The sequence below is a fragment of the Teleopsis dalmanni genome, chromosome 2 (genome assembly GCF_002237135.1).
Source record: "Teleopsis dalmanni isolate 2A chromosome 2, ASM223713v2, whole genome shotgun sequence".
Lineage (NCBI taxonomy): Eukaryota > Metazoa > Arthropoda > Insecta > Diptera > Diopsidae > Teleopsis > Teleopsis dalmanni.
In genome coordinates, this window is record NC_051847.1 from 143,367,185 (window position 1) to 143,380,446 (window position 13,262).

The 13,262-nt window shown below is 26.9% G+C and overlaps 1 protein-coding gene across 1 annotated transcript; it reads left to right on the forward strand.

Annotated features, from left to right (window-relative positions):
- Window positions 1-10,333: 10,333 nt before the first annotated feature.
- LOC119675877 (glycine-rich cell wall structural protein-like) lies at window positions 10,334-10,660 on the forward strand. The gene has a single exon (XM_038087094.1). It carries the CDS (start codon window positions 10,334-10,336, stop codon window positions 10,658-10,660), a length of 327 nt encoding a protein of 108 aa, XP_037943022.1.
- The last annotated feature ends 2,602 nt before the right edge of the window (window positions 10,661-13,262 follow it).

Genomic DNA, 13,262 nt, shown 5'->3' on the forward strand with positions numbered 1-13,262 from the left:
TATAACTAATTATTAAATAATTTATTTTATTAAAAAAATACTAAAACTTTTTTAAACACTCCTTGCTTGCTCTTTTGATAAAACTAATCAAATTTTTATTTTGTCTAATAATTTATAGATTTTAGGTAATAAATTTTGACCTTGAATTAATAAAATTTCATCTTATGGTATTGCTGTTAATTCTTTTCTTTACAACGTATTTGTATCTACGTTCTGACGTTTATTATAGAACTTGAAGCATCTGACAAGTTTCCCGCAAAAAATAACTTCATCATGATCATGTTTGAAACAATCTTTCGGCAAAACCCAAAAAAATATTTTGATACAGAATAGGTATTTTTTTTTTTGGTTTTATTAAATTAATAAACAATTTCATTAAGTTCTTATTTAAATACAACAGAGATACTTGTACATACATGATACGATAAACATAAACAAGAAAAGTCGCAGCGCAAATATAAATAAATAGATCTCAGAAAATGGCAAACTTTTAAAGTTCAGTATTCTTATAAGAGATCAGAACAAACAAGTTTTACTCCAAAACATTAGTAGAACCAGTAAACAGGCTTATCTAACTTATAGTATATCATAAAGTTAACACATGAATAAGATAGTTTTTCGGCAAAGAATGAAGAATATATCTGTATGTACATATGTATGCTAAATGTATATATATACCTGTTATCACTTAATATTATAATGATATTTGCAATAAATTAATGATTCACTATTAAAAAACCATCTCATAAAAATACCAGCAGAAGTCATATAAATTAATAGATTTGTTGAAAACGTTGAATGAAGAATGAACGAGTTGTCATAAAATTGCTATATAAATTGCAATATAATTATGAATATATACGTAGACATATACATGTTAAAAACGATTACTAATATAATATATTATAAATTTAAAAATTTCATACAAAACAGCTTCTTAGGATTCAGATGTCAATATTTATTAAAACTTTAAAAGATTTTAAAGTTGATAAATGATTTGCCGGTTCATTATTTAGAACCCAATATACTCCTATATACTATACAACTAAAAAGTACTGTTATATCTACCGGTTTTTAATACTCTTTTAATTACTTTTTATAAATTTAAATAATAAAACATTTTAAAGTAGTTCTGAATAACGAACCATTTAATGAGCATTCCATGATAAACATCGAATAATTAAAAGTTATTTTAAATACTCTTTTAATTACTTTTATAAATAGAATAATATAATAAACAGTTGTGAAACACTTTCAAGATTTGGTTTACTGTATCGCATTTACTACAGTCCCAAAACACTTTATTCTCCCCTTTATCTGAGAATTTAAGATCTTGACATGTAATACAAAAATTAACAACAAATTGTGTCCGCTAACAATGCATAGATCACTAAAATATAATTACAGGCCACTAACGGTAAAGTTATAAAAAATTTTTAAATATGCCATTTATATACATTAGTTAAGTTTAAGATATTATTTTCCTCTTCCAAATAGGCTACCCAGCTAAAGAAAAGTTTTGATCTTCCTGACAACATTATTCTAGTCTACACAGTTTATGAGTTTTGCTACTGATTTCTGGTTATTGTCGCTAAATTGTCTCAAAAGAATTTTCACATTAAGTTACTCACATTAATAGTGGATCTTGTACTATGACTAGATTAATTTGAACTTGTACTTGGACTTACACATTCATATTATTTATTTATATAGTATTCAAATTACCCCTTAATGCAACAAAGAATATACAACAATTATTCCAGAAAATATATCAACTACTTACTTTGATTATACTTTATATGACTATCGTATAATTATATTCTTTGTTCCTGTAAAGCATAAATAATGCTCTTTATTCCTGTAGAGTTTAATTATACTCTCTATTCCTGGGGAGTATAATTAAACTCCTTATTCCTGTGATGTATAATCATACTCTCTATTCCTGTGGAGTATAAATATACTCTCTATTCCTGTGGAATATATTTATAGTTTCTATTGTTGTGGAGTATAATTATACTCTTTATTGCTGTAAAGTGTAATAATACTTGATGTTCCTGTAGTATGTAGTAGTACTCAACATTATAAATATAAAGAATATATATGTATTTGTCTTCTATATAGTCTATAATAGAAAATTTGCTTTTAAAAATATCATGAAATAATAATAACACCTACTGGTACTGTAAAATAAAAAATGCATCCATGTTATCTGCTCTTCTATTTTTACAAAGTAAATACAATATTCTTTCTTCCAATAAACAGAATAAGTTCCGGTCCAAATAAAACTTTAGGATTTATCAAAATGCTTTGAGTTTGTTAGTTAGGTTCACAACTTTAAGTTTTAAATTTTACAGTTGAGTTCAATTGCCCAAAGAAAGTACAATCAATCCGCTCTTATAAATGTGGATATAGGTATATATATCCATTATAAATCAATTAATCCATAAATAAATTTTTATAAAACATGTATAAAATATTTCCAGTATCAAATTTTGAATTTGTTTCTCGACCTGGTTTTTTTTAATAATACTTTTTTATATATTTTCGATCTAACTATAGCTCACCTATTTATAAGCCGGACTATATATATATAATGCCCACCCGGTAGAAAATATTTTCACTATCTTTTTCACGACCACATTGAAATAGTTATAATTTTTCTCAAAATCATTAAATAATTTGAATGCATAAGTTTAACTTAAAATGAATCGATTTATTTGCAATGTAATTATGATAAAACTTATATATTTTTTAATTTAACACTAATATTTAAAATTAAATTATCCATAGAAGCCATAATAAGGACGTCGTCTTACTATGATACGTCTTCTAAATCCTGGTCCGAATCCACCATAATATGGAAATGGTGGCGGATAATACGGTACAGGATAAAAACCAAATTGTCGCACATTCCGTGCTGATCCATTATTTTCCTCAACTCCCGCATCTACATCCAAGAGTGCTTCCGTTCCTTTCGCACTTGAATTGTTAACTTCAGTAGTATTGTTGTCACTTTTAGTAGTGCTCGTAGCTGTTATGCCATCAAATAGGTTAAAGAAACCTAATAGGATTATGCAAAATATGCAAACACTGAATATGCGCATTTTAACTAAGTTTTTTCAAGATTTTTTTTTTCGAAATATTTTTATTTAAGCAGACACGATCTATTATTAAAAAATTCCGAAAAGTTCTAAGAATAATTTTGCTATACATTTGATTTTTATACCAAGCCGAGTTGAATTCATTAATGGATTTGTACAGGTAAACAAACACAACTCTTAATTACGGTCATCACTGCTATAATCATTATAATTATATATACATTTTGTTCTGAGTAAACTTAAACGTGCAAAACTTAATTTATTATAATTTTTTAAAGTTTTTTCTTTTATTCATAATTAAGTGTGAACCAAATGACTGAAGAAAAAATTTTAATATTATGATTTGTAGTCATTAGTCTTCGTCATTTTTTGATTTGTATCTTTTGCTGATTTAATTATTTGTTTTTAAATTTTTACTAGATGTACAATATTATATTATTTTTATTGCTTTATATAGTCAGTCATACATGGGGAAGTAAAGTTTAACAAAAAAATTTTATTACTTATATCTTAGATTTAAAAGTATCTTGTATCTTTTTCGTGTTACATTTTTGGAATTCCCCAAAACACTTAAATGTTTAAAGTAACATAAAAATTTTTTTGGTGTACTGAATCACTTTATTTTTAATTATTAACATTTGTTTACTTTTGAAGATCATTAAACTTTATATATAAAAACATAATTAGTTGTGGCCATTTATGATATGTCTGAATGTAATTATTAAAACTGGCAGCACCGGGGTGCTGCAGTTCAAAGAGTACCTGTTCTTAATATCTTAACTTTTTTAAAAATAATTTAAAAACTTGTAATACTTATAGTTATTCATGTATATTTGAATATTCATTATCTATGTATATGTTTATATAAAGCAATAATTAAAATCACATACGTACTCATATACTTACAAGTCCACACATTAGCTCATATTCCGAATCAAAATTAGAAAACAGGTACAAAATTAGACAAATCATGTAAGTACTTATAATTTGATTTGATTTAATGATATTTAAATTTTTTTCAAAAAATTAAAGCGAGTTACATTTAAAAAAAAATGCCGCAAAAACAAATTTCTCATACTCAATCCGATTATACCAAAGTTATCTTTATCTATGCTTGGAATTTCTACTTTTTAATAATATTAATAACTTTGACATGAAGTTTAAAATCAAATCAATTAGTGATTACAAAACTAATTAATACGATTAAGAAATATAAAAAACCTCAAACATAAATATTAATTAGCTCAGACTTTCTTTCAAACTAATTAATATGTAGATACCAGAATTTTAATTTACATAATTAAGAAATTAATATAAATTACAATCTAAAAGCGAAAATTCAAATCTTCTGGTATATTTTTTAGTAGTTCTTTCACCCAGAAGCAGAGTTCGGAATGTGGTGCACAAAATCGCACACTGCACTGTGCGAGTGGAAATTATTTTTAAAATATGCACACGCACATTTGTGGTGTTAAGAAAAAAAATGCACGCACTCAAATTTGTTGTGCGATTTTAAATTTCACATCGCACAAAGCGATGATTGTGCACACAGATTCGTGCACACACATTTGTGCTGTGTGACTGATTTTTAAAAATGTGCACAATCAGATGTGCGAGAAAATTTTATGCTCGCACCGCACTGTGCGACAAAAAATTCTCTTTGCACACGAGTGTGCTGCTCATATTACGTTTGCACAAATGTGCACAAATGTGCGACTGCACAAACGTGCACAAATGTGCACAAATGTGCGGTTGCACAAACGTGCACAAATGTACGATTTTGCGCTTGCACCCAAGGGTGGAAAAAATTACAGGAACTTCACAATTTTGTTTGAAATAGAAAATATTATTTTGTTGCAAATTTTGAAAAAATTGATATTTGCGTTCGTTGGGATCGTAATTTATGTTAAAAATTGCATAAATTAACAAATATTTAAAATAATTATTTTTGTTAATTAATGTAAACTAAAAATTATAACTGTCTTAACCTTATTTGTATTTTAACTTAAAATATTAGTTTTTTGTATATTACTTTGTACATTTTTAAATGCAAATATAGTAAGTGAACTTAAAGTATTTGTTTGGAAAGTTTTGCACCAGTTTAAAAAAAATAAAAACATATTTTAGGAAGATTTTTTTATGCCCAAAAAATATGAAAGATTAGGAAAATATTTTTTTTGAACAGGTAGCAGGTATTGGTATTGGTGTATTTGTTTAATAAATTTTGCAACAGTTTAAAAAAGATAATACGGGAGGGCCACAAATAGATATTTTTCTTCTCCAGAAATATGTATTCATATAGGTAGAGTATCTAACATTCATTAAAAAACGCGAAAGATTAAGAAAATATTTTCTTGAACAGGTAGCAGGATTTTAGCGCCCTTTCTACTGTGATAAGTAAGCAGAGATATAATTTAAGTGAAAAAAATATTTCAGCAATGTTATTAATAAGATTAAATGAAAATTTATTTCAAAAAAAGATGTAATAAAAATTATATATTTTATAATAAGAAATTAAGATATTAAATTATAAAATTATTTCAATAACTTTGTTAAATTTAAGCTGTAATTAAAGATAAAAAATTAATTGAAATCTAATAACAAAATTAATTCATGTTGTTGTAAAAAATATTTAATTTGCTTTTTATAACCTTACTAACGAATCTTAGTGTACAACTTACTATTAAATAAAATTTTATGAAGTAGTCCAAAATTGATATATTTAATTTTTTCAAAGTACGATCCGTAGAACCGATCCTCTTTACTTATAACATTTCGAAACAAATACTCTTTCTCTATTAAATTCATGTACCTATTTAATATAACAAAGTTTTCAAGTACATTGTGAAATTAACTTTATTCCCATATTTTAAATTAATAAACCTTAAAAAAATAAGTAATATAAGCAATAAATGTAAATCTAATAATAAATTGAAAATTAAAATATAAATACAAAATTATTTCTTCAATAAAATATTTCGCATTAAGACCAAAATTAATACAAATCAGTTTTCCGTACTATTTTGCTGCGATATTTGTCATAATATTGTGCGCTTTTAAATCATCATTTTACACAAACGTGCAGTAGACATTTCGTCTCCGCACATTTGGGTGCATTTTTATTTTCGAGCCTGCACACAAAATGTGCTTCTCGTATTCTTTTCTGCACACGTTGTGTGCGAGGGCAAGTTGGCTGCCGCACACACAATGTGCTGTGCGAAATAACTTCGGCACAAACAACGAATGCGTGTGCGAGTTTTATTTCACTCCACCACACTCGTGTGAAATGTGCGTTTCGTTTGTGCACACAAGATGTGCACTTAAGATGTGCACAAAAATTTTCGCACACCACATTTGTGGTGTGAAATTTTAGAATCGCACAACATTTGTGCGTGGTGTTTTGCATTTTTGTGCACAGCACAGTGTTTTTCTGAACCCTGCCCAGAAGCTTTACAATAGAATTACTATTTGTATTTTGAGATATTATCTCAGATTTGAGATGGCTGTGAGGAATATGATAACAGATTGTATATGTTTCTCAACATTCAAAATAAAAAACTTTTGCTTTCAAAAGTATTTTAAAGGCTTTTAGTAAATATTATTAGAAAATTAATATAATCATTGATGTATTCTGTTAAGTGATAAATACCTAATCTATGGGTCAGAGGGGAGAAAAATACACAACTTTTGGTTCTACAACTATAGAACAACCATCAAAAGGCCATCATTTGTCTACTTTTCTTTCTTTTCCTTTATTACCCATTTGATTTATGTACCGCAAAAATGAAAAATACATCCAGCTTCTTTAAATAAAAAATTTACTATTAATTGAAAATATTAAAATTTTCTAGAGGCTACGCCTTCTATATGGTATAGATATATAGATATATAGATATATAGATATATAGATATATAGATATATAGATATATAGATATATAGATATATAGATATATAGATATATATATTATATAGATATATAGATATATAGATATATAGATATATATATAGTTATATTCATAAATTTGTATAGAAGACGTCACAGAAACTTAAGCTGGAGCTAAGTTAATTTATAGTTGTTTTTTTATTATATTAATTAAATTATAGTCATTAGCACACTATCTAGTAATATGTTGCGCCAAATTTACAACAACTAATAGTTTTGGAATTTTCCCAGTATTTAATAGTAGCAATACGTAAACATTTTTATAATATTTTATTAATTAGTATAAAGTATAATTAGTATTAATTAGTATAAAATTAGTGGTTAACCTACTTCATACATAAAGTATCTCTAAAAAAATGTTTACAAATGTTGTAGAATTATTTTAAAATCATACAATTTACAATTCAATGTCATTAATTTTACAAATTAGTGACACATTCATAATTTTTAAGCCTGAAGTTCAATTTGGTTTGTTTACTAACAAATATAATTCTCCATTCCCCACGGCTATTGCTGCAGAGAAAAAATTAAAAATTAGCACAATTATATGCACAAATTATCTTCGAGAATATTCTCAAAAATATTTATGAAATGAAAAGTTTTCGTTAAGGGGAATCACCTCATATCTGAGTACATTTTTTACGAATATATTGATATTACTTTTAATCAAACCAAAAACAGAGCGTAAATATATATAAATAATAAAGCAACAATTTTTTTCTGGTTTTTGTTAAGTAATTATATTAATTTATTTGTAGACTTGTTAAAAAATATATATAAACCTAAATAAGAAAAATATTAAATTAATTCATTGCACTCTAGAATACATTTACGAATTATACTTTGTAATTTTTTAGAAACATCAGAACGTATCATGTGACACTTCTTCCAACAAATATAAATATTGTGAGAATCATAGAACCTTTAATAACTTAATCAATAGATCTATAAAATAAGGATCAGTGTATGTTAGTATTAAGTGAAGTTGAATAGCTTTTGCATTATTTGATGGATGGTCTTTTTTGTGAAACTATATAAATTTTATTTCAAAATATTAGGTTATTTATTTTTGACTTGACTTAAAAGTTCCTCAACATAGAAATTAATATCACTGTATCACTATCTCTTTAATAAGAGATACATCTTTTGAGATAATGTAGACACATCTGAAGACCACAAACAATGTTCGGTATAGTACTCGCAAATTTTATCTTGAAACATAAAGCTGCAGGAATAGTTTGTTGCTGTATATATCCCAAAAAATTTAACTCTTTTAACTTCAAACCCAATACGGTTTTGAAGGTTGTAAAAAAGTATAGCTTTTTTTTAACCAATGTACAAAATTAAAACTAATCAGATTACTATAAATATCACTTTTTAAATGATTATGTTACATTAAGTCTAAGAATCACCTTAGTTTGTAAACTTTAAATGATATCCATTAAGTAAACTGTGTGCAGTCGCTGTAAATTACCAAGAGTCCACAACCATAGTGCATACACCTTTTTCGAATTGAATATCATAATCGTCCATAGGTATGTCAACTAAACCATACGTCTAAGTTTCGGATAGTTTGGGTGTAATGAATTCATTCGAGCCAACGGTACTATAGCAAATACTTCTTCCTCGAATTGAGCATCATAATCGTCCACATATCATCTAAACCATTCGTTTTAGATTTCAGTAGTTTGGATGAAAGTGTATTGCCATTATAATAAGTATGAACTTTGTTGATGACCCTAAAATACTTGAGGATCACCGTTAATCATCCGAGCCATCGGTACTGTGTATACATCTTCTTTGAATTAGATATCATAATCATCCATATGTCATCTTAACCATCCATCTTAGTAGTGTAGTTACCCATCTTAGTAGTGTAGTTACTCGTTTTAGTAGAGTAGTTTGGGTAAAAGTGTTTTGCTAATATCAGAAGATAAGCTTTATTAATGTCTCTAAATTGCATACTTATTAAGCAATTAGACCATGATTAATCATCGGACTAATCACCTTAGTTTAGAAAGAGAACGAAATAGGTCATTTTTTTCCAAAGCGGAAATAAATTTTATTAAATTGTTAACCAATCCCAAGCAGATCATGTAAATACAAATGCAATAAATGACTTCAATCCAAAAATTTTGATGTAGAACTTTGCCGAAATCACTTCTAATAGGTTTTTAATACTATTTATAGAAGTAGTAGATGCTTCGGTTTCTTTAGCAAAACTTGAAAGTCATCATTTAATATGGAATAGATAATATTCATACGTATTATATATTTTTATGTGTATTAATGTTCATATCAGATTAGTAGTTGTAATATATACAATAAATATATGTTATAAATTAAACTAATTAAAATTATACAATATAAAAAACAAATATTCTAATAACAAAAGCTTTGTTTTCGTGCAAGTTTAATTTAAATTTTTAATATAATATATAATCCTAATAAATTTAATTTTTTTTCTATAAAAATTTAATATAAATTCCTTTAAAGAAAATCCCCTTTCGTAAAAAAAAAGAATAAAGAATTCTTACTATTTAATAATGTATAATGAATATTATATTATAATATATAAAAAATTTATAACAAAAATTTAGTCAATATATTATTCCAGAATATCCCACAACGAGAAGAAATTAAACTCGTTACTCTTAATGGATTTTTGTCTAACATTTTGTTTATTTATTATTTTAAAAAATCTATTCTTATAAACTGGTTCCACAGAATTAGAATTAAACTACATCTTATTTATAATCTATTTTACCATTTCGTAAATAATCGTACACGTACAGAATTGATTGTTGATTGCTGACTTCGAATTACTCATTTTAAACAAGTATTAAAATAGCTGGTATTCTGTAGTATTATTTTACTATATTTGCTCTTTTTGTATCTTTTATAGCTTTTGTATCTTTTGTATTTTTTGCGATATTGTTTCAGCTTAGAAATGTTAATATATTCAGAAATCTTATTCACACTACAACACTAAATCATTTTTTTTTAATACATGGTAAACATTTAATTGTTTGGTTGGTTTTTTTTTTTGTTTTGAATTCTAATATTTTTATTTTTTACTTTTTTAGCATAGAATTGCGTCGATCTTTGTTAATTGGCCAAACCAAAATTATAAACAAAATCTAGATTTTTAAAAGCAAGATTTTTGTATAAAAGCCGCTTATGCGACCGGCATTTCTCATTAAACAAAATTCTCTGCGAAAATTAGTACAAATTGTAATATTAAAAATTTTAATATTGAATTGGAAAAAAAATTTAAATAAACGAAATATGCGTGCGTTTTTGATTTTCGGTTTTTTGGCAGTTTTCGTTTGCCTCGCGCAAGGATCTGTACTGCCTGCAAAAGTCACAGCTGATGAAAATGCTAATGCCGAGGCCTTATTGGAAGTTGATGCGGGAGTTGAAAATAACAATGAAGACAAGTCCAGAGAAGCACGTCAATTTGGCTTTGGTTATCCTGGCTTTGGAGGCGGTTTTTATAGACGACCATACTTTGGTGGTGGCGGCTTCGGCTATCCTGGCTTTGGTGGCGGTTACTATGGACGTCCATACTATGGTGGTGGTTTTGGCTATCCCGGCTACGGTTTCTATGGTTAATAAGTGAAAAAACGTATGCAATTCAGTGTAAACTACCTTATAAGGTTTTGTAAATAAGTGTTTAGTTATATATAATTCGAATAAATATTAAGTTAAAAAACATACAATGTGTTTGTGCTAAAAAAGTAAAACAATTTTATTAAAATTGTATATTTTAATATAAATTTCAGCATATTTTTTTTTTTATTGTGAAGAAAGAGGAACACTGAAAACAACTTATTTAGTGTGCAAATAAACAAAAAACAAAAAAGTATTATTTACTTTTGCGCGCAGTAAAGTGGCACAAAAGCTCACAAAGGATGCAACTAATGTATATTCGTTTGCAGTATGAAGTGCTATTTACTTTTACTTGCTTTTTAATCAGTACTACTGTTCCTTATTGCCCGTGCAATTCAGTTCACCTCTTCAGCGAATTCCCTTCAAATTGTATCTGAGCGCGTTGATGTTAATTACCGATAGTTATATAGTGACTTAGAGCACTGCTATCTCTCTAGTGACTTGTCCATTTATAATGTGACTGCTTTTACATTAACTAAAATGCAAACAACGTCGTTAGACATTTAGTTCAAATATTTTTTCGACTCTTAATACTCATACGTATTGTACAGAATTTCTTCTATGGCATTATTTGCGTAATGTCCTTTAAAAAGGATGTACATATAATTGCACACAAATGTAAATATTTTCACCATTTACAAATCAAATACATACCCGTACTGTGAAAAAGGTATTTTTTCATTCACTTTACAATTTCAGTAGCTTTATGAACTTTTTTATTTGTTTAAGCCCCTTTAGATGTGTGTAGAATTGCAATCAGATAACACCTCTTTTCTATACACAAACCAATTCAAAATATGCTTTGATTCGGAATATAGCAGTGAATAAAAAGCAGTTTAAATACATAATAGTACTTTGAAATAAAGTACCATATATAATATACAGTGGTTTTTTTTAGTTTGAATTACAAAAAAAATTATTTCAACTACAAATACAATTTTAATTAATCTTGCAAAAGTTGCTCTCCACAGGACAAGGTAATGACATATAACAAATAATAAATCAGTTCTATGACCACTGAAAGCTCAACCAAAAAATAATCAAAAAAAAAAAAACAGCTTTCTTACATGTTTAATGTAAAATATATGCATTTCGAAATAGGCGAAATAACTTCCAGTAGAACTATATCTTATATAGAGACATGACAAATTGAGATATGGCCCGCAACTTCTTCAACGAATTTGTTTGTATGCGCGCAATCGATTTGAAACTCATTCTTCGAAGTTATTCACTTTTGTTTGGAGAACAAAAAATAGTCACATGGGGTCATATTAGATGAGAATGGTGCTGGGCTGATTAATACTTTGTACGATCGCAGTACCCTCAAAGCTGTAATTTCATCAACTGCTGACGTCAACATATACACTTAGTTACAGGCTTCTCGGGGAAGCCTGATGTTTAGTCTGATGAAGTGATATACAATAATCTAGTCAAGGTGTAGAGAGGGGTTTTGAAGAAACTTCGAGTTAAAAAAGAATATAAGTGCACCAGCTCAAAATAACTTCAACATAATAATATGTGTAACGTACATTTGACATACCATAGTGTAAAAGTACAGCACTATAGTTCACAGCTATATATTTTAAATACATATCAAGGTATTTGAAAGATTTTTAAAACATAGGAGTTCAAATTGTGAGCTGTTGACGCAGATATAGTTTATCTATGTCTTCTAGACTATCGACACCTTGCCAAAAACTCATAAATTAAGCATATATCTGTGGATTTGTTTAAATACAAAAGTTTTGGTTAACTATATATATAAATTCTTCTTCTATATCTTAATATATATCTAGATATCCGAAACCTTTTTATAACGTAAGCATTTAAATTGTTAGTTGTTACCACAGATCTAAGTCAAGTATCAGTTATCCGTTCATTGTTGACTATCAAAGCCTTGTCCAAAATTCATAAATGATGCCATATATCTATTAATTTGTTTCAATATATAAAAATACTCCTAATCATATTTACTTATCATTTTATTTATAAAGTATAGCAGAAACTTTCTTAAGCGGATATTAATCGTAAACAACTTTCCGTAGTTCAAGATTGGTTCTTGACCCAGCAGAATTATTCGTACCTGAAAAAATAACGTACAAGTGGAGTGTACGTTAGGAGAGTTTACACTGTATATAACGAACCTTTATTAATTCAAGATAGGTGCTCATTCAAAAGGAATTGATAAGATTTTAGAAAAATTCTCCACCCAAATCAAGTTTCCATTAGAAGAGTTTGTACTATATATATTACATAAACTAATTAAGTCAGCTATTATATAGTCTTTACAATTAATTATTAAATTAAGCATTTTTAAATGTATTAAATTAAATGAATTGACAAAACTAATTACTTAGTCAATAAATAAAATAAACATTAGATATACAATTATTTAACGACTTATTTCTGAGTAAATATTATACATGAATCCATTCAACATTTGAATTTTTTCAAATTTCAAGCAACTCACATTTAATAATAACTATATTGAACACTGACTGCTTGCATGTGTGGTCTGGAAGTAGCTAATTTATAATTAATTTGA